At 45.7% G+C, this 27676-nt stretch overlaps 1 protein-coding gene across 1 annotated transcript; it reads right to left on the bottom strand.

The window, feature by feature from the left end:
• Positions 1-5116: 5116 nt before the first annotated feature.
• Positions 5117-25352, bottom strand: LOC135519090 (insulin receptor substrate 2-like). The gene is made up of 2 exons (XM_064944149.1): positions 21775-25352; positions 5117-7574 (listed from the first exon to the last, which is right to left on the bottom strand). Exons 1-2 carry the CDS (start codon positions 25091-25093, stop codon positions 7570-7572), a joined length of 3324 nt encoding a protein of 1107 aa, XP_064800221.1. The 5' UTR covers positions 25094-25352; the 3' UTR covers positions 5117-7569.
• Between the last annotated feature and the right edge of the window lie 2324 nt (positions 25353-27676).

Genomic DNA, 27676 nt, shown 5'->3' with positions numbered 1-27676 from the left:
GGATGGCACTGTGATAAACTGCATTCAGTTTGCTGAGTAGAGTATTGGAAGCTATTTTGTAGATGACATCGCCGAAGTCGAGGATTGGTAGGATAGTCAGTTTTACTAGGGTAAGTTTGGCGGCGTGAGTGAAGGAGGCTTTGTTGCGGAATAGAAAGCCGACTCTAGATTTGATTTTAGATTGGGGATGTTTGATATGAGTCTGGAAGGAGAATTTACAGTCTAGCCAGACACCAAGGTACTTGGATGTCCACATATTCTAGATCGGAACCATCCATGGTGGTGATGCAAGTCGGGCGTGCGGGTGCAGGCAGCGAACGGTTGAAAAGCATGCATTTGGTTTTACTAGTGTTTAAGAGCAGTTGGAGGCCACAGAAGGAGTGTTGTATGGCATTGAAGCTCGTTTGGAGGTTAGATAGCACAGTGTCCAAGGAAGGGCCAGAAGTATACAGAATGGTGTCGTCTGCGTATAGGTGGATCAGGGAATCGCCCGCCGCAAGAGCACCATCATTGATGCTGTAATCAATGCCAAAAGTGCTTCAACAAATTACTGAGTAAAGGGTCTGAATACTTATATAAATGTGATATTTTTAACATTTCTGCAAATGTATTTAAAAAAAATGAAATATCACATTTACATAAGTATTCAGACCCTTTTCTCAGTACTTTGTTGAAACACCTTTGGCAGCAATTACAGCCTAAAATCTTCTTGGGTATGAAGCTACAAGCTTGGCGCACCTGTATTTTGGGAGTTTCTCCCATTCTTTTCTCCAGATCCTCTCAAGCTCAGTTAGGCTGGATGGGGAGCGTAGCTGCACAGCTATTTTCATGTCTCTCCAGAGATGTTCGATCAGGTTCAAGTCCGGGCTCTAGCTGTGCCACTCAAGGACATTCAGAAACTTTGTCCCAAAGCCACTTCTTGGTTGTCTTGGCTGTGTGCTTTGCTTCATTTTCCTGTTGGAAGGTGAACCTTCACCCCAGTCTGAGGTCCTGAGCGCTCTGGAGTAGGCTTTCATCAAGGATCAAGGATTCCGTTCATCTCTCACTCGATACTGACTGGTCTCCCAGTCCCTGCCGCTGAAAAATACCCCCCCATGTTTAACATTCACAAGGCCGCAGGCCCAGATGGATGACCAGGATACATACTAAGAGCATGCGCTTACCAGCTGGCAAGTGTCTTCACTGACATTTTCAACCTCTCCCTGACCCAGTCTGTAATACCTACAGTACCAGTCAAAAGTATGGACACACCTACTCATTCAAAGGTTTGTCTACATTGTAGAATAATAGTGAAGACATCAAAACTATGAAATAACACATATGGAATCATGTAGTATCCAAAAAAGTGTTAAATAAGTCAAAGAGAGATCATCCATTCACCGACCCTGCGTCTCACAAAGACACGGCGGATGGAACCAACAATCTCAGATTTTGTCTCATCAGACCAAAGGACAGATTCCCACCGGAAATGGACTAATATCCATTGTTTGTGTTTTCTGGCCCAAGCAAGTCTCTTCTTATTAATGGTGTCCTTTACTTGAACTCTCTGAAGCATTTATTTGCGCTGCAATTTCTGAGATTGGTAACTCTAATGAACTTATCCTCTGCAGAATAGGTAACTCTGGGTATTCCTTTCCTGTGGCGGTCCTCATGAGAGCCAGTTTCATCAAAGCGCTTGATTGTTTTTGTGACTGCACTTGAAGAAACTTTCAAAGTTCTTGAATTTTTCTGGATTGACTAACTTTCAGGTCTTAAAGTAATGTTGGAATGTTGTTTCTCTTTGCTTGTTTGAGAGGTTCTTGCCATAATATGGACTGGTTCTTTTACCAAAAAGGTATAAACCCTTCTACCTTGTCACAACACAACTGATTGACTCAAACGCATTAATAAGGAAAGAAATTCCAAATAGTAACTTTAACAAGGCGCACCTGTTAATTGAAATGCATTCCAGGTGATTGCCTCATGAAGCTGGTTGAGAGAATGCCAATAGTGTGCAAAGCTGTCATCAAGGCAAAGGGTGGCTTTTTGAAGAATCTCAAATATAAAATATACAGTGTTTTGATTTGTTTAACACTTTTTTGGTTACTACATGATTCCATATGTGTTATTTCATAGTTTTGATGTCTTCACTACTACTCTACAATGTATAAAATAGTAAAAATAAACAAAACCCCTTGAATGAGTAGGCTTTCTAAAACTTTTGACCGGTAGTGTATCTCAATTACCACGTACCCCTGCACATGGACTCAGTACTGGTACCCTGTGTATATAGCCAAGTTATTGTTACTCATTATGTATCTATTATATATTTATTACATGTTTAACTTTCTGATTATTTCTCCATTTTCTTTCCCTCTGCATTGTTGGGAAGTGCTCATAAGTAAGCATTTTAATTTCACCAATTTTATTTGATACTACACTGGGTATACAAAACATTACAGACACCTGCTTTTTCCATGACTTAGACTGACCAGGTGAATCCAGATGAAAGCTATGATCTCTTATTGATGTCACTTGTTAAATCCACTTCAATCAGTGTAGATGAGGAAAAGGCAGCTTAAAGAAGGATTTTGAAGCCTTGAAATGACTGAGACATGGATTTGGTTTGTGTACCATTCAGAGGGTGAATGGGCAAGACAAAATATTTGAGTGCCTTTGAACGGGGTATGGTAGTAGGTGCCAGGCGCTCCGTTTTGTGTCAAGAACTGCAACGCTGCTGAGTTTTTCACGCTCAACAGTTTCCCGTGTGTATCAAGAACGGTCCACCACCCAAAAGACATCCAGCCAACTTGACACAAGTGTGGAGAAGCATTGGAGTCATCATGGGGCAGTATCCCTGTGGAACACTTTAGACACCTTGTAGATTCCATGCCCCAACAAATTCAGGCTGTTCTGAGGTTAAAAGAGCAAGGGTGCAACTCAATGTTAGGAAGGTGTTCTTAATATTTTGTACACTAAGTGCATATGCACACAAAAGCAATCTGCCAAAACCCCTTCACAAACATACAGTCGTGGCCAAAGGTTTTGAGAATTACACAAATATACATTTTCACAAAGTCTGCTGCCTCAGTTTGTATGAAGGCAATTTGCATATACTCCAGAATGTTATGAAGAGTGATCAGATGAATTGCAATTAATCGCGAAGTCCCTCTTTGCCATGCAAATGAACTGAATCCCCAAAAAACATTTCCACTGCATAACAGCCCTGCCACAAAAGGACCAGCTGACATCTTGTCAGTGATTCTCTCATTAACACAGGTGTGAGTGTTGACGAGGACAAGGCTGGAGATCACTCTGTCATGCTGATTGAGTTCAAATAACAGACTGGAAGCTACAAAAGGAGGGTGGTGCTTGGAATCATTGTTCTTCCTCTGTCAACCATGGTTACCGGCAAGGAAACACGTGCCATCATCATTGCTTTGCACAAAAAGGGCTTCACAGGCAAGGATATTGCTGCCAGTAAGATTGCACCTAAATCAACCATTTATCGATCATAAAGAACTTCAAGAAGAGCGGTTCAATTGTTGTGATGAAGGCTTCAGGGCGCCTAAGAAAATCCAGCAAGCGCCAGGACCATCTCCTAAAGTTGATACAACTGCAGGATCAGGGCACCACCAGTACAGAGCTTGCTCAGGAATGGCAGCAGGCAGGTGTGAATGCATCTGCATGCACAGTGAGGTGAAGACTTTTGGAGGATGGCTTGATGTCAAGAAGGGCAGCAAAGAAGCCACTTCTCTCCAGGAAAAACACCAGGGACAGACTGATATTCTGCAAAAGGTACAGGGATTGGACTGCTGAGGACTGGGGTAAAGTCATTTTCTCTGATGAATCCCCTTTCCGATTGTTTGGGGCATCCGGAAAAAAGCTTGTCCTATAAAGACAAGGTGAGCTCTACCATCAGTCCTGTGTCATGACAACAGTAAAGCATCCTGAGACCATTCATGTGTGGGGTTGCTTCTCAGCCAAGGGAGGTGGGCTCACTCACAATTTTGCCTAAGAACACAGCCATGAATAAAGAATGGTACCAATACATCCTCCGAGAGCAACTTCTCCCAACCATCCAGGAACAGTTTGGTGATGAACAATGCCTTTTCCAGCATGATGGAGCACCTTGCCATAAGGCAAAAGTGACAACTAAGTGGCTCGGGGAACAAAACATCGATATTTTGTGTCCATGGCCAGGAAACTCCCCAGACCTTAATCCTATTGAGAACTTGTGGTCAATCCTCAAGAGGCGGGTGGACAAACAAAAACCCACAAATTCTGACAAACTCCAAGCATTGATTATGCAAGAATGGGTTGCCATCAGTCAGGATGTGGCCCAGAAGTTAATCGACAGCATGCCAGGGCGGATTGCAGAGGTCTTGAAAAAGAAGGGTCAACACTGCAAATATTGACTCTTTGAATCAACTTCATGTAATTGTCAATAAAATATTGACAATAAAATAAAATTGTCAAAAATTATCTAGAGACACTGAAGCAGCAGACTGCGTCACTCTCAAAACTTTTGGCAACTACTGTATACACACATAATTACAACCCCTCCCCCCATACACACACACCATGCCCCCAAAAACACACACACACAAACTAATATCCCAACCAGACTGTTACAATTATACAACCTTTTCCAACCTTAATTACCGTTTCAATTAGCATGGCTGTGAGAAGGAATAATCTGACAGCATATGGCTGAGGGCACAGAAACATAATCCCATAACTGCTTGTATTTATTCCTTCTCTGTTCTGTCGCTCATGACAGGCTAGTCTAATTACTATTGTAGGGGGTTGGGGGGGGGCAAACCATAGCAGTGCTAATGCTAGAAGATACTTAAAGAATTATTTTGGCTTGCCACTGGGGTGTTGTTCAATGGGCAGAAGTCATAGTACAATACTCATTGAGGGATACTAGTAGAGAGGGAACAGATGCACATGCGTGGCTAAGACACAAAAGAGAGAGAGGTTTTTATTTGATTTAATGAAAAATGAATTGAGACATCTGGTGTTTGTGGAGACCGATGATGCTCCGTCTTTCTTCTATTCAGATAAGAGATCCCCCCCCCCCAAAAAAAAAACTCCACACTTGTTTGTGGAAAAAAGAGAGGAGACAGAGTCATTAGCTTTCTTAAACAATGTTATTCTTTATTGCAAGTGTCTATAAAGAATCAATACAGTCTAAAGCCATGGCAACTACACTAGGTTTAAATGATCATCTCTTAGTAGCATCCCAATAAGTCATAAGATATGAAGTATTTACAATGGAAGACACAGCAAGTTAAGCTAGGTCGTCATATCATCGTAATGTTTAGACGCTAAATAAAAACCCAACAGGAACGCTAAAAAAAACACTGCTCAAATCAGCAATACGCTCTATTAGCAAAAACAAACAGAACACTTTCCATTATATCAATTGGCAGAAAAAAATTACAAAGAGCAAAAAAATAATATATTTTAAGGTTTAACAAACATTATTAACATATTATTATACAGTTGGTACCTCTCTATAAACAAATTTCTTAAAAATGTAAATATTGCATGTGCCATTCGTGAAATGTACCTAAGTAGCAAGAATAAACGTGTATGTCAAGTATTAATGAATCATTTGTTCTCAAAGTATTTCTCGGAATTACAGCATTAGAAAATGTCCTTGTAGAGGCAATCATTTCACAAGACCATCCTGGAATAATCATTTTCAAATCCAGGCCAAACATTGCTGCTTGTATATAACTTAATAATTAGTGCTTTCATTGTTTCCGGGAATTCACTCCAAACACATAAACAGTACAAACATAATTTATCATCTTTAACTTAAAATTTCTCTCAAACAAAAGGTTCAGCTTGCGCTCAATTCTATTCTCTGTATTTGTACATTTTTACAGTATATAGGCGAACGTTGAGTACCAATGAACTGACAAAGTAAGCGACACTCTTCGTCCTTACTCCGTTTTTAGTTCATTACGTTTTTGCCTGTTTCTTTTGTCTTATTCTGCATGTTGTAGCAGTTGTCGTAGATATTATTGTTGTGGTTCTTCTCGTTGTCAAGGTGGTTACATTCCCCAAGAGGAGAACATGGAATAGACTACATTCAAGTGTCTTGTGTTTACAATCTAGGCAGTTTGTAAGTGCAAGACCGTGCAGCGTCAGCTCTGGTGTGTCTCCTCCTTCCTTACTGTCTCACAGCCCAAAGCAGCAGCCATGGCTTCAGGCATGTCAAAACCTCTCTGAAAACCAGTCGTGAGTCTGCCCACCAGCCCAATCACAGCACACCTCTGTGCCAAATAGCCTATCACAGCTAACCACAGGCGCCATGCTGAGGCATCAGGTGAGAATAACGTGTCACAGGTGGGTCATTGTGAGTGAACTAGGTCATCTGTTAAAGTATATAAAGGCTTTGTCTCAATGATGGTGTTCTAGGCATTAACAACAGACCACCAGCCCAGGTGAAACTGGGACATGCGGATGTGTGTGATGATGATGATGATGATGTGTGTCCTACTCTAGAAAACTCCTTCTGGATCCCATTCTCCTGGCTTTTACTTGCGTGTTGAATAATGCCGAACAGCTTCTTCTCGTAAGCTTTGTATGCAATGATAATATATTACTATGGCATATTAATATATAGTAACTATATGTGAACGTACTGTAATAATCTCAATAATCTTTGATTGCAGAGGGAAAGTGGTCAGACAGACATTTCTTCACCTCCGGCTGCTCAGACAAGCATTCCGTCTCCATGGCAATGGATTTAAGTCTTTGATTTTCTGCGTTGTTTATAGGTCCAAACTAAACGTCCATCAGAAACTGTGGACAGGAGAGTAGTAAGGCTTTGGATTGGTGTTCATAAAAACATTCACCTCTGAAAATAAATAAATATATCTCGATATATATTTCTGGTGTGTAAATAAGTACTAACCTGGTTTGCTCTGAGGTAGGGGTTTTAAGCAACTGCTAACTCACTACGTTGTTGAATATATTCGTAAAATGCCACCTCTCTTCAGTACAAATTCAGTGTACACATCCACACACACACATGCACCACTAAGTGCACACATATAAATAAATAAACATGTGTAAGTATGTATAACGTGTGTTTCGCATATCTTGAGGTTTGGTTCAAGGTGAGGTTAACTGGCCCTGTCAGCCAAAGCCAAACGATAACCAGTGGAATAATAATAATAATAACAATAATAATATCATTTTGCAGATGTAACTTTGAATGTACATAGATAATCTTTGAAGAAACATTCTTTTTTTTGTCTAGATAGCAGCAGCGACGGCCCCTCAATGTCTGGGTGCCGAGAGGGGGGAGTGAAGATAGGAGACTTGGAGGAGGGGGGGTCAAGTGTCCACATTGTCGTGGCGACGGCGGCCCTGTTGACCCCTAGGGGAGGGGATGGTGGAGGTTAAAGTTTGTCTACTGCAGCACATGGTCCAGCTGTTGGCGTGGCGACCTCGTCACTAGGCTACAGCGTTATCCATCGTTCACAGCCTTGAGAGACAGACAGAGACAGAGAGAGAGAGAGAGACAGGAGAACAGGGGGTATAGGAGGGGGGGGGTCCCATCAGATTTCAGTCTGAATGGAGGGAAAGAGAAACAGAGAGGAGTGTGGTTTGGTTAATTAGGTTGCCATATTATCTACAAGCAAATCCCACAAACAGACTTAAAAATGCATTCCTTTTTTTTGTCCCACTAGGCTCTTGTTATCTCTTCCATTGAAAACGATGTGTACGTACAGTATGTGTGCGTGAGTATGTGTGTGTGAGTATGTGTGCGTACAGTATGTGTGCGTGAGTGTGTGTGCGTACAGTATGTGTGCGTGAGTGTGTGTGCGTACAGTATGTGTACGTACAGTGTGTGTGCGTGAGTGTGTGTGCGTGAGTGTGTGTGCGTGAGTGTGTGTGCGTGAGTGTGTGTGCGTGAGTGTGTGTGCGTGAGTGTGCTCGTCAGCTGGGAGACAATCAAGTGGCAGAGGGGAAACAGAGCAAAGTTTAGCACTATTCAGCTGACAAGAGTACAGTCTCCAATGACGACAAACACGTTGAAAAACATACAGAAGCACAGAAAATAAAAACACACCTAAGCATACAGCACTCTAAGAGAAACATAAAACACAGAAAAAAACAGACCAGGTTAACAAACAAGCACCTATAAACAAACACACAGAGTGTTTTTCTGGCCTTGTGTAAACACTGTGAGTAGTCTCTCTCTCTCTCTCTCTCTCTCTCTCTCTCTCTCTCTCTCTCTCTCTCTCTCTCTCTCTCTCTCTCTCTCTCTCTCTCTCTCTCTCTCTCTCTCTCTCTCTCTCTCTCTCTCTCTCTCTCTCTCTCTCTCTCTCTCTCTCTCTCTCTCTCTCTCTCTCTCTCTCTCTCTCTCTCTCTCTCTCTCTCTCTCTCTCTCTCTCTCTCTCTCTCTCTCTCTCTCTCTCTCTCTCTCTCTCTCTCTCTCTCTCTCTCTCTCTCTGTCTCTCTCTCTGTGTGATTTGCATGCAGTGCTGGCGTGGAAGCAACAGCACACTGCACTTCCCCTCCATGCCTCTCACTACCTCTCTTCTCCCTCTCTCTCTCTTTCTTTCTTTCTTTTTCCAGTGGTGGAAAAAGTACCCAATTGTCATACTTCAGTAAAAGTAAAGATATCTTAACAGAAAATGGCTCAAGTGAAAGTCACCCAGTAAAATACTAATTGAGTAAATTTTTAAATATACTTCAGTATGAAAAGTTAATGTAATTTCTAAAATATGCTTAAGTATCAAAAGTAAAAGTATAAATCATTTTAAATTACTTAAATTAAGCAAACCAGAAGGCACCATTTCCTTGTTTTTTTTTCATTTACGGATAGTCAGGGCTGCACTCCAACACAGACACAGCTTACAAATGAATCATTTGTGTTGAATGAGTCTGCCAAATCAGAGGCAGAAGGAATGAGCAGGAACGTTCAAATGTAATGAGTACTTTTGAGTGTCAGTGTCAGGGTACATTATTTTCTTTAGGAATAAAGTGAAGTAAAAGTTGTCAAAAATATAAACAGTAAGGTACAGATACCCCAAAAAACTACTTAAGTTGTACTTCAACGTTTTACTTATGTACTTTACAACACTGTCTTTTTCAAGCAGAGAACAAGAGGTTTTTTCACAGAGCTGGCCACTCTCTTAAACAAACCTGATTCAGAACCCGCAGTGTTAGGAAACACACACACACACACACACACAGAAATGACATAACATCAGAACTTGAAACAAAACGCCAGACCAAAACACTATAATAATGATACTTTCCCAGAATACTGATCCTCGATACCCACCTACTAGGAGAACCCCCTATACCCACCTACTAGGAGAACCCCCTATACCCACCTACTAGGAGAACCCCCTATACCCACCTACTAGGAGAACCCCCTATACCCACCTACTAGGAGAACCCCCTATACCCACCTACTAGGAGAACCCCTATACCCACCTACTAGGAGAACCCCTATACCCACCTACTAGGAGAACCCCTATACCCACCTACTAGGAGAACCCCTATACCCACCTACTAGGAGAACCCCTATACCCACCTACTAGGAGAACCCCCTATACCCACCTACTAGGAGAACCCCTATACCCATCTACTAGGAGAACCCCTATACCCACCTACTAGGAGAACCCCTATACCCACCTACTAGGAGAACCCCCATACCCACCTACTAGGAGAACCCCCTATACCCACCTACTAGGAGAACCCCTATACCCACCTACTAGGAGAACCCCTATACCCACCTACTAGGAGAACCCCTATACCCACCTACTAGGAGAACCCCTATACCCACCTACTAGGAGAACCCCTATACCCACCCACTAGGAGAACCCCTATACCCACCTACTAGGAGAACCCCTATACCCACCTACTAGGAGAACCCCTATACCCACCTACTAGGAGAACCCCTATACCCACCTACTAGGAGAACCCCTATACCCACCTACTAGGAGAACCCCCTATACCCACCTACTAGGAGAACCCCTATACCCACCTACTAGGAGAACCCCCTATACCCACCTACTAGGAGAACCCCCTATACCCACCTACTAGGAGAACCCCCTATACCCACCTACTAGGAGAACCCACTATACCCACCTACTAGGAGAACCCACTATACCCACCTACTAGGAGAACCCCCTATACCCACCGACTAGAAGAACCCCCTATACCCACCTACTAGGAGAACCCCTATACCCACCTACTAGGAGAACCCCTATGCCCACCTACTAGGAGAACCCCTATACCCACCTACTAGGAGAACCCCTATACCCACCTACTAGGAGAACCCCCTATACCCACCTACTAGGAGAACCCCTATACCCACCTACTAGGAGAACCCCCTATACCCACCTACTAGGAGAACCCACTATACCCACCTACTAGGAGAACCCCTATACCCACCTACTAGGAGAACCCCTATACCCACCTACTAGGAGAACCCCTATACCCACCTACTAGGAGAACCCCCTATACCCACCTACTAGGAGAACCCCCTATACCCACCTACTAGGAGAACCCCCTATACCCACCTACTAGGAGAACCCCCTATACCCACCTACTAGGAGAACCCACCTCCTAGGAGAAAGAGAGGAATGGGATAACTACTATCTATACCCAAAACTGCTAAATGCCTCTGTCACTCCACAGTCACAGAGGAGGTGCAGTACATAGTATTCTAGTAAATAGAGGAGTGATTCACCTTGCACTACTCACACTCACAGGAGGCTGATTAGAGTCTCTATTATCCTGCTAATCACATTAGAGGGGCTGACCCACTTCCACAGACACTGTGTCACCCTGTGCCATGCTCTGTCAGATATACAACCAGGAACCAGGACCTAGCCTGTTCATGGGAACCACACCTCATGGCTGACCAACCTCACCATAAAACCACACCTCATGGCTGACCAAACTCACCATAACGCCACACCTCATGGCTGACCAACCTCACTATAACGCCACACCTCATGGCTGTCCAACCTCACCATAACGCCACACCTCATGGCTGTCCAACCTCACCATAACGCCACACCTCATGGCTGTCCAACCTCACCATAACCCAACACCTCAAGGCTGTCCAACCTCACAATAACACCACACCTCATGGCTGTCCAACCTCACCATAACACCACACCTCATGGCTGTCCAACCTCACCATAACACCACACCTCATGGCTGTCCAACCTCACCATAACACCACACCTCATGGCTGTCCAACCTCACCATAACACCACACCTCATGGCTGACCAACCTCACCATAACGCCACACCTCATGGCTGACCAACCTCACCATAACACCACACCTCATGGCTGTCCAACCTCACCATAACCCAACACCTCATGGCTGTCCAACCTCAACATAACACCAAATCTCATGGCTGTCCAACCTCACAATAACGCCACACCTCATGGCTGTCCAACCTCACCATAACACCACACCTCATGGCTGTCCAACCTCACCATAACACCACACCTCATGGCTGTCCAACCTCACAATAACGCCACACCTCATGGCTGTCCAACCTCACCATAACACCACACCTGATAAAATATCTTCTCACCTGGTGTGGTGTATGTGGCGGCAGAGTTCACAGAAGTAGTTTGAATTTCACAGGGCCAATTACACCCAGGGTCCAGTCACTCCATTCAGGGAGAGGGTTGGACAACCAGAGTAACAAAGTCAACCTGACATGGGAATGTATATGTATGCGTGTGTGTGTGTGTGTCCCAGCAGGGCCAGTCCAGTCACTCCATTCAGGGAGAGGGTTGGACAACCAGAGTAACAAAGTCAACCTGACATGGGAATGTATATGTATGCGTGTGTGTGTGTGTGTGTGTCCCAGCAGGGCCAGTCCAGTCACTCCATTCAGAGAGAGGGTTGGACAACCAGAGTAACAAAGTCAACCTGACATGGGAATGTATATGTGTGTCTGTGTGTCTGTGTGTCTGTGTGTGTGTGTGTGTCTTTGTGTCTCTGTGTGTCTCTGTGTGTGTCTGTGTGTGTCTGTGTGTGCCCCAGCAGGGCCAGTCCAGACCAGTTGGTTGCAGACACAGGGGTGTGAGGGAGTGGGGATGAGGGAGAGTTGCCGAGAATCAGAGCTTAATCATCTCACACACACAACCGAGGTTTCTAAACACACACCCCTGGTTACCAATCACACAGTCCTGCCAAGCCATCACAATCCCCTTTTATGAGTGGAGACTCAACCAGCACTTCTCAGTGCAGTGTGTGTCAGCTGAGAGACTACCTTCTCTAATACAGCTAATTTCACACACGCTGATCACAGAGGGAGAGAGCGAGGGGGTAGAAGGAGGGATAAACAAACCCGTTACCGCCTACCCATCCCCCTTATAGGCACGCCACCACACACCCCTCTACCCCTTCCTGGAAGGTGCCCCTTCCCCCAACCACACTGCTCTCCACATTATTTATTTATTTCTCACTGGCTATACATAGACCTGCTGTTCTCAGGCCAGGAACACTCTACATCACACTCACACACTCCACAGGCATTAACAAAGGAGAAGACATGCTACTGTAGTTTAAAGTACGAAGTATGAAGTTCATATCTCAGACAACAGGTCTGTGGTTCTCCTAGTAGTATCAAATCTCAGACAACAGGTCTGTGGTTCTCCTAGCAGTAGCATATCTCAGACAATAGGTCTGTAATTCTCCTAGCAGTATCATATCTCAGACAAAAGGTATGTAATTCTCCTAGCAGTAGCATATCTCAGACAACAGGTCTATGGTTCTCCGAGCAGTAGCATATCTCAGACAACAGGTCTGTAATTCTCCTAGCAGTATCATATCTCAGACAAAAGGTCTGTAATTCTCCTAGCAGTAGCATATCTCAGAAAATAAGTCTGTAAATCTCCTAGCAGTAGCATATCTCAGACAACAGGTCTGTAATTCTCCTAGCAGTATCAAATCTCAGACAACAGGTCTGTAGTTATCGTAGCAGTAGCATATCTCAGACAACAGGTCTGTAATTCCCCTAGCAGCAGCATATCTCAGACAACAGGTCTGTAATTCTCCTAGCAGCAGCATATCTCAGACAACAGGTCTGTAATTCTCCTAGCAGTATCATATCTCAGACAACAGGTGTGTAATTCTCCTAGCAGTATCATATCTCAGACAACAGGTGTGTAATTCTCCTAGCAGTATCATATCTCAGACAACAGGTCTGTGGTTCTCCTAGCAGTATCATATCTCAGACAACAGGTCTGTGGTTCTCCTAGCAGTAGCATATCTTAGACAACAGGTCTGTGGTTCTCCTAGCAGTATCATATCTCAGACAACAGGTCTGTGGTTCTCCTAGCAGTAGCATATCTCAGACAACAGGTCTGTGGTTCTCCTAGCAGTATCATATCTCAGACAACAGGTCTGTGGTTCTCCTAGCAGTATCATATCTCAGACAACAGGTCTGTCATTCTCCTAGCAGAATCATATCTCAGACAACACATCTGTAATTCTCCTAGCAGTAGCATATCTCAGACAACAGGTCTGTAGTTATCCTAGCAGTAGCATATCTCAGACAACAGGCCTGTAATTATCCTAGCAGTATCATATCTCAGACAACAGGTCTGTAATTCTCCTAGCAGTATCATATCTCAGACAACAGGTCTGTCATTCTCCTAGCAGAATCATATCTCAGACAACACATCTGTAATTCTCCTAGCAGTAGCATATCTCAGACAACAGATCTGTAGTTATCCTAGCAGTAGCATATCTCAGACAACAGGTCTGTAGTTATCCTAGCAGTATCATATCTCAGACAACAGGTCTGTAGTTATCCTAGCAGTATCATATCTCAGACAACAGGTCTGTAGTTATCCTAACAGTAGCATATCTTAGACAACAGGTCTGTGGTTCTCCTAGCAGTAGCATATCTTAGATAACAGGTCTGTGGTTCTCCTAGCAGTAGCATATCTCAGACAACAGGTCTGTGGTTCTCCTAGCAGTAGCATATCTTAGACAACAGGTCTGTGGTTCTCCTAGCAGTAGCATATCTTAGACAACAGGTCTGTGGTTCTCCTAGCAGTAGCATATCTCAGACAACAGGTCTGTGGTTCTCCTAGCAGTAGCATATCTTAGACAACAGGTCTGTGGTTCTCCTAGCAGTAGCATATCTCAGACAACAGGTCTGTGGTTCTCCTAGCAGTAGCATATCTTAGACAACAGGTCTGTGGTTCTCCTAGCAGTAGCATATCTTAGATAACAGGTCTGTGGTTCTCCTAGCAGTAGCATATCTTAGACAACAGGTCTGTGGTTCTCCTAGCAGTAGCATATCTTAGACAACAGGTCTGTGGTTCTCCTAGCAGTAGCATATCTTAGACAACAGGTCTGTGGTTCTCCTAGCAGTAGCATAATTCAGACTAACAGTTTTTTTTGTTGGGGCACAGGGTTCTGTTAACAAACAACATGTTAACATTTATTTCTGAATTTCAGAGAGGAAGAGGGAAGAAAAGAGAGTGAACCAAAGAAAAATGGAGAGCGATAAGAAGGAATGGTTGAGGAGGGAGTGAAGTCTGTTCCCGGGAAGTCAGGAGAACATGAGCTCAATGAGGCTTAAGTGATCCTAACTGCAACTCACCTCAGTGTTTGGGAAACCTGTGTGTGTGTGCCCTCCCTTCCACTAAATCTAACTCGAAACAAAACAAAATACTCAACAATGTCTAATCCTGAACAGAGTGTAATACTCCTTAACTCCCAGCTAAATGGAGGGAACGTTAACAGAGTTCATCTAACCATGGAACATCCCGTCCTAGTTTATGGGTATCACACAGAGAAGGCGAGGGAGGGAGGGGGTGAAGTGAGAGAGGGGCTGTGTGGCTCAGTCGGTAGAGCATGGCGCTTGCAACGCCAAGCGTCGTGGGTTCGATTCCCGCTGGGACCACCCATATGTAAAAGTAGTGGCCCCAGCCGACTTGTAAGTCGCTTTGGACAAAAGCGTCTGCTAAATGGGATATATATTATATATATATAAAGACAGAGAGAGGGCAGGGTAGTGAGGACAGGTGAAGGCAAACGTTATTAGAAGTACGTCACTACATCTAGGTATTATTATTGGATAGATCTATAATTAACCACACACAGCAGCTGACAAGTCAATCAGCCTTTTTCAGCACAGCTATGCTATCCTCTAAAATCACACCACTTCAGTGAAGTTCATTTCGGTAAACAAATTCAGTTAAAATTCTCGAAAGCAATTATTCTTCTCAAAGAAGTCCATAAAACAGGAGGCAATTCAATGAATTCCTGTAATGGGGCTATTTAGCTATCTAATTTACTAATTGTTTCATTAGTTGTTAAACAAACGTCTATGGCATTTTATTAAAGCCAACCAGAGGCCCTCAGCTGGAATTAGGAGCTACAGACAGAGGGCTCTCTGGGCGGAGAGAGAAAGGAGGGCAGAGACCAACTGACTAGGAGACTTAATCACATGACTTACAGTAAACAGAAACTAATGCCAGAAAAAGTGAGAGAAATAAAGAGAGAGAGGGAGGGACAGAGAGATAGAGAAAGGGCAAAAAGTGAGTAAGTGAAAGAGCGAAAGTGAGGGTTAGAGTGATATTTGGTCTCAATAAAATTTCAATTCAAGGGACTTTATTGGCATGGGAAGCATATGTTTACACTGCCAAAGCAAGTGATATAGATAATAAACAAAGTGAAATAAACAATAAAAAATGAAAATAAACATTACACTTATAAAAGTTCCAAAAGAATAAAGACTTTTCAAAACTCATATTATGTCTATATACAGTGTTGTAATGATGTGCAAACAGTTAAAGTACAAAAGGGAATATAAATAAATGTAAATATGGGTTGTATTTACAATGGTGTTTGTTCTTCACTGGTTGCCCTTTTCTTGTGGAAACAGGTCACAAATCCTGCTGCAGTGATTGCTCACTGTGGTATTTCACCCAATAGATATGGGAGTTTATCAAAATTGGATTTGTTTTCAGCCACTCTCTCTCACGCAGATGGTGCTCAGTCATTGCCTCTGAAGGGCCAGATAACCAGTGAGCACTGCTGGGAGGGGCAGGTGCAAGACCCCGGCCCCCACCATCTGCTAACACACACACGCACTGAGGTAGAGAGGGAAACAAAAGGGGGGACGAGGTCAGAGCTCCCAAATAAAAACCGGGAGAGAATGAGTGTCTCTATCAAACACCTGACAGCCCAAAAGAGAGAGAGCTCTCATAAAAAAGAGGAAAACATGAAGAAAGGAGAGAGAGGAATGATAAGAGCGTCAGAGAAAAACAAAGAGAGAGTTTCAGACACAGAGATAGACTAGAGAGCGTAGGAGAGGTGAATACATGTTTCTTATTCTGTTTGCAGATAACTGGTGTTTGCTTGTAGCGTTCCCTTCCTCTCTGCTATTCCCAAGGGCCCTCACACATCCAGAGCCAGTTCAAAGGTTACGTTTCTGACCCGGGGCGGCAGAGTGAGGTGCAGGAGTGGGCCATATGGGGGTATGCTTTGAAATTTAAACAGCCCCCAACACACTCAGTGACCCACCTCCTTCCCTCTTCCATCTGAGTGAGTGTATGCCTACCCCCAAACCAAAACAACAACAATGCCAAAAACACTAGCTTTGGACAGGCCATCAGCTCAATGAGTCAATGAACCAATAAACTAATAAGTCTCAAATGCTGATATCTAATTCACAAAAACACAAGACCAGAGTAACCCACAAACACAAGGCCAGAGTAACCTACAAACACAAGGCCAGAGTAAACTACAAACACAAGGCCAGAGTAACCTACAAACACAAGGCCAGAATAACCTACAAACACAAGGCCAGTGTAACCTACAAACACAAGGCCAGTGTAACCTACAAACACAAGGCCAGAGTAACCTACAGACACAAGGCCAGAGTAACCTACAAACACAAGGCCAGAGAAACCTACAAACACAAGGCCAGAGTAACCCACAAACACAAGGCCAGAGTAACCTACAAACAAGGCCAGAGTAACCCACAAACACAAGGCCAGTGTAACCTACAAACACAAGGCCAGTGTAACCTACAAACACAAGGCCAGAGTAACCTACAAACACGAGGCCAGTGTAAACCACAAACACAAGGCCAGAGTAACCTACAAACACAAGGCCAGAGTAACCTACAAACACAAGGCCAGAGTAACCCACAAACACAAGGCCAAAGTAACCCACAAACACAAGGCCAGAGTAACCTACAAACACAAGGCCAGAGTAAACTACAAACACAAGGCCAGAGTAAACTACAAACACAAGGCCAGAGTAACCTACAAACACAAGGCCAGAGTAACCTACAAACACAAGGCCAGAGTAACCCAAACACACAAGGCCAGAGTAACCTACAAACACAAGGCCAGAGTAACCCACAAACACAAGGCCAGAGTAACCTACAAACACAAGACCAGAGTAACCTACAAACACAAGACCAGAGTAACCCACAAACACAAGACCAGAGTAACCCACAAACACAAGGCCAGAGTAACCTACAAACACAAGGCCAGAGTAACCCACAAACACAAGGCCAGAGTAACCCACGAACACAAGGCCAGAGTAACCTACGAACACAAGGCCAGAGTAACTTACAAACACAAGGCCAGAGTAACCTACAAACACAAGGCCAGAGAAACCTACAAACACAAGGCCAGAGTAACCCACAAACACAAGGCCAGAGTAACCTACAAACAAGGCCAGAGTAACCCACAAACACAAGGCCAGTGTAACCTACAAACACAAGGCCAGTGTAACCTACAAACACAAGGCCAGAGTAACCTACAAACACGAGGCCAGTGTAAACCACAAACACAAGGCCAGAGTAACCTACAAACACAAGGCCAGAGTAACCTACAAACACAAGGCCAGAGTAACCCACAAACACAAGGCCAGAGTAACCCACAAACACAAGGCCAAAGTAACCCACAAACACAAGGCCAGAGTAACCTACAAACACAAGGCCAGAGTAAACTACAAACACAAGGCCAGAGTAAACTACAAACACAAGGCCAGAGTAACCCACGAACACAAGGCCAGAGTAACCTACGAACACAAGGCCAGAGTAACTTACAAACACAAGGCCAGAGTAACCTACAAACACAAGGCCAGAGAAACCTACAAACACAAGGCCAGAGTAACCCACAAACACAAGGCCAGAGTAACCTACAAACAAGGCCAGAGTAACCCACAAACACAAGGCCAGTGTAACCTACAAACACAAGGCCAGTGTAACCTACAAACACAAGGCCAGAGTAACCTACAAACACGAGGCCAGTGTAAACCACAAACACAAGGCCAGAGTAACCTACAAACACAAGGCCAGAGTAACCTACAAACACAAGGCCAGAGTAACCCACAAACACAAGGCCAGAGTAACCCACAAACACAAGGCCAAAGTAACCCACAAACACAAGGCCAGAGTAACCTACAAACACAAGGCCAGAGTAAACTACAAACACAAGGCCAGAGTAAACTACAAACACAAGGCCAGAGTAACCTACAAACACAAGGCCAGAGTAACCTACAAACACAAGGCCAGAGTAACCCAAACACACAAGGCCAGAGTAACCTACAAACACAAGGCCAGAGTAACCCACAAACACAAGGCCAGAGTAACCTACAAACACAAGACCAGAGTAACCTACAAACACAAGACCAGAGTAACCCACAAACACAAGACCAGAGTAACCCACAAACACAAGGCCAGAGTAACCTACAAACACAAGGCCAGAGTAACCCACAAACACAAGGCCAGAGTAACCCACGAACACAAGGCCAGAGTAACCTACGAACACAAGGCCAGAGTAACTTACAAACACAAGGCCAGAGTAACCTACAAACACAAGGCCAGAGTAACCCACAAACACAAGGCCAGTGTAACCTACAAACACAAGGCCAGAGTAACCTACAAACACAAGGCCAGAGTACCATACAACCACAAGGCCAGAGTAACCTACAACCACAAGGCCAGAGTAACCTACAAACACAAGGCCAGAGTAACCTACAAACACAAGGCCAGAGTAACCTACAAACACAAGGCCAGAGTACCCTACAACCACAAGGCCAGAGTAACCTACAACCACAAGGCCAGAGTAACCCACAAACACAAGGCCAAAGTAACCCACAAACAAGGCCAGAGTAACCTACAGCAACAAGGCCAGAGTACCCTACAACCACAAGGCCAGAGTAACCTACAACCACAAGGCCAGAGTAACCTACAAACACAAGGCCAGAGTAACCTACAAACACAAGGCCAGAGTAACCTACAAACACAAGACCAGAGTAACCCACAAACACAAGGCCAGAGTAATCCACAAACACGAGGCCAGAGTAACCCACAAACACAAGGCCAGAGTAACCTACGAACGCAAGGCCAGAGTAACCTACGAACGCAAGGCCAGAGAAACCCAAAACGCAAGGCCAGAGTAACCCACAAACACAAGGCCAGAGTAACCCACAAACACAAGGCCAGAGTAACCCACAAACACAAGGCCAGAGTAACCTACAAACACAAGGCCAGAGTAACCTACAAATAGATACACACAGCAGCTGTCACACACACGCACAAAATATAAAGGCCAATTCATCCTCAAATGATTTGCATTCCAAATCCAGCAAGTCACAAATGAATGTGAGCATGTGGAATGCTGACTACGAGTCACGTTGTGGTGCTGAGGGAAGAATGTGGAAAAGCCTATAATTTCTTGGTAAACACTTTGTTCTTTCTCTCCGGCTGATCATTTGTTTTTCAGGAATGCCATAAATAACCAAGCAATAACCGGCCACAGCCAACTCGTACTGGATCAACTCTGCTCCTTTTCTCTTGCTTTGTTGTCTCCCCTCCTCTGTTCTTACCACCTCCCTCCCACTGTGGTCTGTTTTGTCCTGATTTTGAAAAACAAACTAATACATGTCACTCCTCTGTCTCCATTCCTCCTCCCCCATCTCCTCTCCTTCCGTAGCTTAGGGCCAGGTCTTTCTTTCTGCTCAACTTTGTGGAAACGACTGCTATGTCTACAAAACAACTCAGTCAGCAGACATGCTTAGGGTTGCAACATTTTCCAGAAATCCTAGTAGGAGGATTCCGGATTTTCGCGCTTATTCCTCCTGATTTTGGGAATACTCCAACCACTATTTCAGAGAAAACCAGGGAATGTATTAAAAGTTCCCAGAATGTTGCAACCCCAGTCATGCTCAAACACACATGAAATCCCTTATTACACAAACATAAGTAAATACACTAGCATAATACTTCTTAACACACACCCTTGATTGAGTATGTTTGGCCAATCAGTGCAGAGGTTTTTAATCCCCTTGGGAGCAGGTGCAGTGTGTGTGTTAGTCAGTTTTGTAAAGTTCCTCACGGTAAAACAACAATGTGATCTGCAAGCCCCCCAGTAGGTTAGAAAAACAAGTGAAAATGTACATCTCCCAGCAGCCTTTGAACACTACATTCCTAACATGAAACCCAATACCTGACAAGTGATAAACAACTGACTCACTTGTTTTTCCGGGGAACCCAGTGCACTGACTACACCCAGCCCTTCTGTTTACAGCCAGAGAGGGAGACAGAGGAAGAGAGAAAGTAGATGAGGAAAGGAGAAAGAGAGCACTCCCTTTACCAGGGCATTGCAGATCGCAACATTGTGTAACCGCTGCTTATAGGCCTACAAGTAATGTATATTTCACCATCAATGTCCAAACCAAATATATGGGGAGTGTGTTATTTACTGTTGTATAGCAGGCTACTGATACTACAGTAGACATAAGCCAGGAACGAGGTGAAAGGTAATGTTTTGGTTTCCCCAACCTCAATAGTTACGGACGGGGTTGAAGTGTGATTTGGTAGGTGAATTGTCCCCTAAATCGATGTATTTTCTGTGATCATTTTGAACAGAATCAGTTTGAGCCTACTTTCCACTATATTTGCTGACTCGTATCCTAATCCCCTCGGAGCACATATAACGGTGTTACATAAAGAAGAAAGCAGCTAGCCGATATATTCCTTATGGATTGTTCTGGCATGCTGAGCAAAAAAATCTTTAGCATCATTGAAAGCAACGCGTTGGGATATTTTCTCCTGTCTCTGTACATTTGCACTAGCGTAGTCTGGTCCAGAAGAATAACTGCGTCACAAAAAAACGCTGGCTGGGACTCAAGCGCACACATTGATCGAGAATTCAAACAATTTCAATCATTTGCATGATAAAACCAGGCGTATTTCCCGCAGCCTTGGCCTTAATGATGTACTGAATGTGTGTGACGGGCTACTCCAAATATCACAGTTGATTTGCACTGAATAAGCTGCATAGCAGGACTAATACGCTACACTTCTCATGGCGCTCCAACTTGCACCGTCACGTATCATTTCAGATGCCATGTTTAATAAATCATGTTTAGAGAAATAAATCATATCTATGTTATAGTAAGTAGTTTCACGATAAGCAGTATACACCAAATACATTTGTTTAAACGGACTTGCAATAACAAACATAAACACTAAACAGTTTGATGTGGCTCATGCAATGGAATGTATTTTTCGTAATGTCAGTTGAATTGACTCAATAAATCACAGCACACATTAAAGGGTAAGATTCCTGCTTCTACTTCCTGGCATGGCTACACTCAAAATGTCTAGTCCAGCCATTATGCCATCATTGACTTAAATGGAGACATCCTTTCTATTCATTCTATTTCTATGCCATGACTGAATGAATGGGCTCATGATAAGCATGCAAAGGCACACACATAATCGGCAGAGGCTCACCTTTCACTGCTGTTGCAGTCTCCTTGAAGCCCATGGTGGCATAGGGGCTGGCGTTGAAACTGTTCATGCCCCCCTTGCATCCACATGCTGCCTTGAACCTCAGCAGTCCCTCACAGCCCCCTAGATTGGTGCAACCCCCCAGGCTCCCTTCCATCAGGTTTAAGGCAATGTAGTTGAGTCCGTTTTGGTAGCCCGCCGACGTCTCCCGGCACATGGGGCTGTTGCTGTTCCCATACTCCTCGTCTGAGCCCTCCGAGCTCCGGACCAGCCGCGACACGTTTTCCACCGACGCCGAGCTGTGCCGCTTGTTGGCATCGTGGGCGAACGATGGAGACACTGGCGTTACTGTGGTTGTGGAGGAGAAGGTCTCGGAGCTGTGGCGCCTGCGACCCTGGGGGTCAGCCCGGATCACCTTAGCCCCCCTGTCTGGGTTGACGGGGGGGGTGGAGGGACTCCCCAGGAGGAAGGACTCCACAGGGGCAGGGGGGACCACCACTACGCCCTTTCCCCCCAGGGTGAGTCTCTGGATGCAGGACGAGGGGCTGGTAGGCAGGGGGGTGGTGGAGTCAGAGGGGCACAGAGAGGCAGGGAGAGAGACAGAGGGGTTGGTAGGACTGAAGGTCATCTCAGTGTAGTCGTCTTTTACAGCTCCAACCGGGCACACAGGGCTCACATGCTTTTGGAGAGGATATTCCACTACGACTCTCTCCTCCTCCCCCTCCTCTCTCTCCCTCTGATTCTCTCTGTGAGGCTGGCTGGGACACACGAGGAGCACAGGACTCGGCTCCATGCGCCCTATTGAAGAAGGGGAATCCCTGTGTTTGGAAGAGCATGAGCTGATGTTGATGTTGACGTATTCGGAGAGTGGCGGGGAACTCCTCGCCGGCCCGTCCACCGAGCCCAGCGATGAAGCAGAGCTTTCAGTCGTGGTAGAGACAGGCGGGTATCGTGTGGCGTTGCCAAAGTCTATGTTGATGTACTCCCCGGGACTCCTGGGCTCAGAGGGGAGAGGGTGTTCGCTCATACAGGGCAGTGTCCTCAGAGAGTCAAGGGCGAGCCGGGTAGGTCGACTCACCCTCCCCCTGTGGACCAGACCCCCCTCCTGGGTCACCCTGCCGGCTCTGAGGATGGAGTGGGCTGAGGAGAGGGTGTTGGTGGGGGGCGTACCGATGGAGACTGGTGAGATGGGACAGTAGTTGGACTCCTCTTCTATCCTCTGCCTCTGTAGACTCATCACCACGTACTGGTCTGTGTCTGTGACACCGTTCCTCTGGGGCTGGGCTTTGAGAGAGCGGGGCAGGGAACTGATGGAGTAAGGCTGTCTGTGGTGAGGGTGAGGCTGGGGGGTAGTGTCTGTGATGAAGTAGTCTGAGGGGGTGAAGGACACCAGAGGGTCCACAGGGGACATGTTGAGGTACTCCCCATTGGTGAGTTTCTCATCTGAGCTGTCCACAGACATCTTGGCCCCGCAGAACATCCTCATGTAGCCGCTGTCCTCCAGAGACACACTGCCAGGGGAATCTGAATGGGGACCCATCCCAGCTGGAGAGGGGTGAGAGCGGGGGTTGATGATCTGCTTTGGGGCCGACACACACATGGGGCTCATGGGCATGTAAGCATTACCTTTGACCCCCGCTGTCTGAGGGGCCACACCTGGAGTCATGGGCATGTAGCCACTGTCGCCTAGATGACCGTTGGAGCCTATCTGGACATCGCCATAGTCCTCGGGATAGGTCACTTTTGGGGAAGCCATGTGAGAGCTGCGACCCGATTGGCAACCACTGGTGTAGGTGGCCCTCATGAGCGTGTATTCGTCCAATGAGGCAGAGGAGACCTGGGGCGGTGCCCTGTGCTGGCGCGGGGTGGTGAGGGAGTATGTGCGTTTCCGGTATGCCTTGTCCAGCTCTGGTAACCGGCGGTAACCGTTCTGTCTCTCCATCACCATGTAGCCGTGCAGGATGCTGCCTTCCCGGGAAGGGGGTGTGTCTTCCCTCAGGGACTCTGGGGTGTTACTGCGGAGGGTGAGGTGAAGGCCTGCAGGGCTGGAGCCATAATCATCACAGGAGATGAAGCCCCCATCACTGGGGGAGACCGAGGCACTGCAGCTGGAGGGGCAAGGAGCACTGCTCTCCGAGCAGGAGGACAGGCTAACAGGGCTGGGGGTGGCTGTGGGTGGAGAGTGAGACAGAGGCATGGACATGGACTTACTGTGCTGGAGGGAAGAGGATTCAAATGTCCGGCAGGGCCGGGCTGTAATGGTGTTTGATCTCCCTAATAGGTTCGGTTGGATACCGGGGCTGAGGGGACTCCCGTTCACAGATATGGGGCGCACCATGGTGCCTTCTCCCTCGCTGGCAGTGCGTATCCGGCAAGAGGTAAATTTACTAACCGGGGAAGTTGTGGCCATGCTGTCAGTGCGCGACCGCCGCTGGAGCCCGGTCTGGCTTGGAGGAAGGTTGTTGAGGTGCCGCCGGGTCGGCACGGAGATGGGGTTAGTGCCTGAAGACTGGCTCTTGCTGCGCGGCCGAAACTCTGACAGCTCCTTCATGGCTTTCATGGCCTCCAATATAGTCTCGTGGATGTTTTGCGCCACCACTGAGTCGTCAGCCTGCATCCACAGCTCGCCTGGTCCCGTGGCTGCTGACCGTCCGACCTCGATGAAGAAAAAGCTCTCTGAGTGCCCGCATCTCCGAATGTTCATCAGCTGTAAACTGACGGACGCGACATCCGAGTTGAGCTTTACGAAGCTGATAGTCCGGCTGGATAAACACAGTCTGTACACCCCGGTCAGATTCCGGCTCTGCCCCAGCCCTTTGGATTTCAGGTTCACTTGCCATACCTCCTTATACGCGGCAGTTACCGGCGTAATCATCCCGTAGTTCGCCTCATCAAACCCCACCAGCGAAGAAGCGGAATTGGAAGCGGAGCCGTCGGAGTACACTTTCCCCTCGCTCATTAAATCCGTTAAGACTCGGTACCAATTCTCCTGCTCTTTTTCATTATCTGCCGCCACGGCAAAATATTCGTCCTTGGTATAGAGGGCGATAAGGTGTTTGTGTTTGGCGTCAGCTCTCTTGTTGATATTGAGGCAGCAGTCAAGAGGTATAACCCTCTTTGCTGCTGACTTGTTTTTCCATTTCTTCTCGCTCTCGTAGTACTCCAGCCGGGCAGGGAAGCCCTCGCCCGGTTCCTTCAGAACGAAGAAGCGCTTGTGTCCGTGCTTCTGCTTCTTGAGGTATCCACATTTCTTAATCTTGGTGTTACTAATGTTCGCGTTGGATAACAAGTGTCCTCCCCCAGTATTTGGAGGACTCGCCATTCTATCGTCCTTTAAAAAACAAATCTCACTTTCGTTAACCTGTTGTTATATCCTCACTTATCGAAGGCTGGAGAGAAACTCTGTATAGTCCGTATCTCTCAGAGACACTTTCACTCCAGGCGCCGGCTGTGCGTTCGGCGTCTGTAGCTGTTTAACAGTAAATAACCCATATCGCTAAAGTGACCGGAGTGAAGAGGGAAACAATATGTGACGTTCTACACATCCAGCTTTGGTTACAAAAAAAGAGAAGGGGAGGAAAAAAATTCACACACTGACACTGGGTCGCTGCTAGCCGACGGGGCGTACCTGCAAATCCGCCTACTTATTGGGCTCATTGGTGGTGGAGAGGGCTGCATGATAGTGAAAAGACTCCGTCAGACGTTAGAAAGCCCTCCCACTCAATTACATTCAATTCAATGGGCTTTATTGGCATGGGAAACATATTTTTTACATTGCCAAAGCAAGTGAAATAGATAATAAACAAATAGGAAATAAACAAGGAAAATAAACAATTTAAAAAACGTACATATTACACTCACAAAAGTATTTAAAATGTCATATTACTGGCTATGTACACTGTTGTAACAATGCACTCACTCTCATACACACTCCTGACCTCTTGCGACTCAATCTGGGAACTGTTGATGCTGTTCATGTGCTTGTCGGAATGTCCGATTTGATAACTCTTTGTCGTTATACTCGTGCCGCGTACAACCAGTTAGCAAGTCGGAAATGCCAGGGTTTCCTAGTTCCGACTAGCATATGAATGCACCATTCGCCCGATCATCTCTGTAGCCAGTGGTGCATTTACTAGGCCTGTATGCATATTACATGCGTACGTGTATCCTCTTCTTGCAGAGCAACTCAGGCTATGTAGCCTATTATCAAATGATTTATGACGAGGCGTATCACAGACCCTGGTGGCTATTTGGGTTAAGTATTGTTGTATTTATTAGGTTTGTGCGCAGTATAGCATTGATGATGTCTTGTGTTTGGTTAGTGCGCAATAAGAATTATGGAGGGAAAGCTTAATTATATTCGTCACAGGTTTCAGAGTGGATAAACTGATAGAAGTTTGAGTGAATGTACGCCTGTTATACTTAATGTTATTTTATTATGATAAGTTAGTGCTGTCAATAAATAACAATGCTATAATAGGCATGTAATACACGCCTTGATGACATAAAGAATTAGGTCTATTTGCATTCCTATTAATTTTTTACACAAGTTATAGCACAATTCTAAAAGCACGGCATGATGCATGATCTAGTAGATTCTACAATGGATTATCCATGCTCCGAACGGCAATTGGCATCAACTGCGATGTATAACGTGATGAGGCGCATGCGAGAGGAGGGTGCGTGACTGTTCCCAGTCTGTACCCAGCCTCTGCCCTCCTACTTCAGAAGTAAACAAGCATCACGAGACTGCGGCTCTGTGACACAGCTAGGCTGGGGGGAGAGCGGGAGAGCCTCTGACGCAGGCAACACTCGATATTGCCCCTATGTCCCCTGATAATACCCTACATTCATGCCTGCGCCATGATGGGCAGAGAGCCCTCTCCCTCTTTTCCTCTCTTACCGAATTTGGCAACAGAAGAGTCATTAAACAGTGAAATTGTAAACAACCGTGTGAGAGTGAGAGAAATGCCGCGTTCAAAACAACTGGGAACTCGGTACTCGGAAATCTCCGACTTCAGTGAGTTTAAGACAACTGTGAACTCGGAAAAACGAGCTTCGACTGGGAAAATTTGGTTTGAACGGTCATCCAACTCGGATATCAAAGTAAAAAACTCGGGCATCGTTCTAGAGCTCAGAGCTTGGATGACGTTCAAACCGATTTTTTGCAGTCGAAGCTCGTTTTTGTCAGAGTTCCCGGTTGATTTGAATGCACAGAATTCGGAAGTCAGAGAGTTCCCAGTTGACGTGAAAGCACCAAGAGCCCACGGCGCGCTCCGTAGATTGTTACGTAAGGCGCGCGCCCACTGGCCTATTTTTACTGCGACCAGGCTTACAACAGTACTGCAAGAGTATATTTGCATTCACAGACTGAGCAAAAGGGGAGATGACCTGTTGGATGCTTCCTCTATTGCGTATTTGAGCACAGATAGCCTACGTTCCACGCAGGAAGGGGAGGGAGAGCGGAGAGAGCACCTCTCAACACAGAAAACAGAAAAATCATGACCCAAATATGGTTATATTATTTATTTTTATTTTTATAATGACGCAGAGTCATTGGTCCTGAATCTTCGTGCGTCAGCGGCAGGTGATGTGCGTAGTGATGAAGACAACGCTCGGCCCAGCTGGCTATCACGCTCCCGCCCGAACCTAAAATCCTGCCCGTGCCACCTCATCCCTGATTCTTGTCCCGTAGACTAGAGGGAAAGCGGTCTGTTGTGAAAAACACACTGTCTGTCTGCCAGACGAGGTGATGTAAGGTCGTGTTTTTCTGTTTGGTGGTAGGCCTAGGCTACTACATTCTGCCGGTGACGCAGATTTTCCTGGAATGGATGTTTGATAGAGAGTCGAGGGTGACAGCTGATGGGAGGCTTTAGTCACCTATTACAATTATGATCCTTACTTT

The sequence above is a fragment of the Oncorhynchus masou genome, chromosome 29 (assembly GCF_036934945.1).
Source record: "Oncorhynchus masou masou isolate Uvic2021 chromosome 29, UVic_Omas_1.1, whole genome shotgun sequence".
NCBI classification, from domain to species: domain Eukaryota; kingdom Metazoa; phylum Chordata; class Actinopteri; order Salmoniformes; family Salmonidae; genus Oncorhynchus; species Oncorhynchus masou.
The sequence above is the reverse complement of the archived record's forward strand: the minus strand, read 5'-3'. Positions and strand labels throughout refer to the sequence as shown.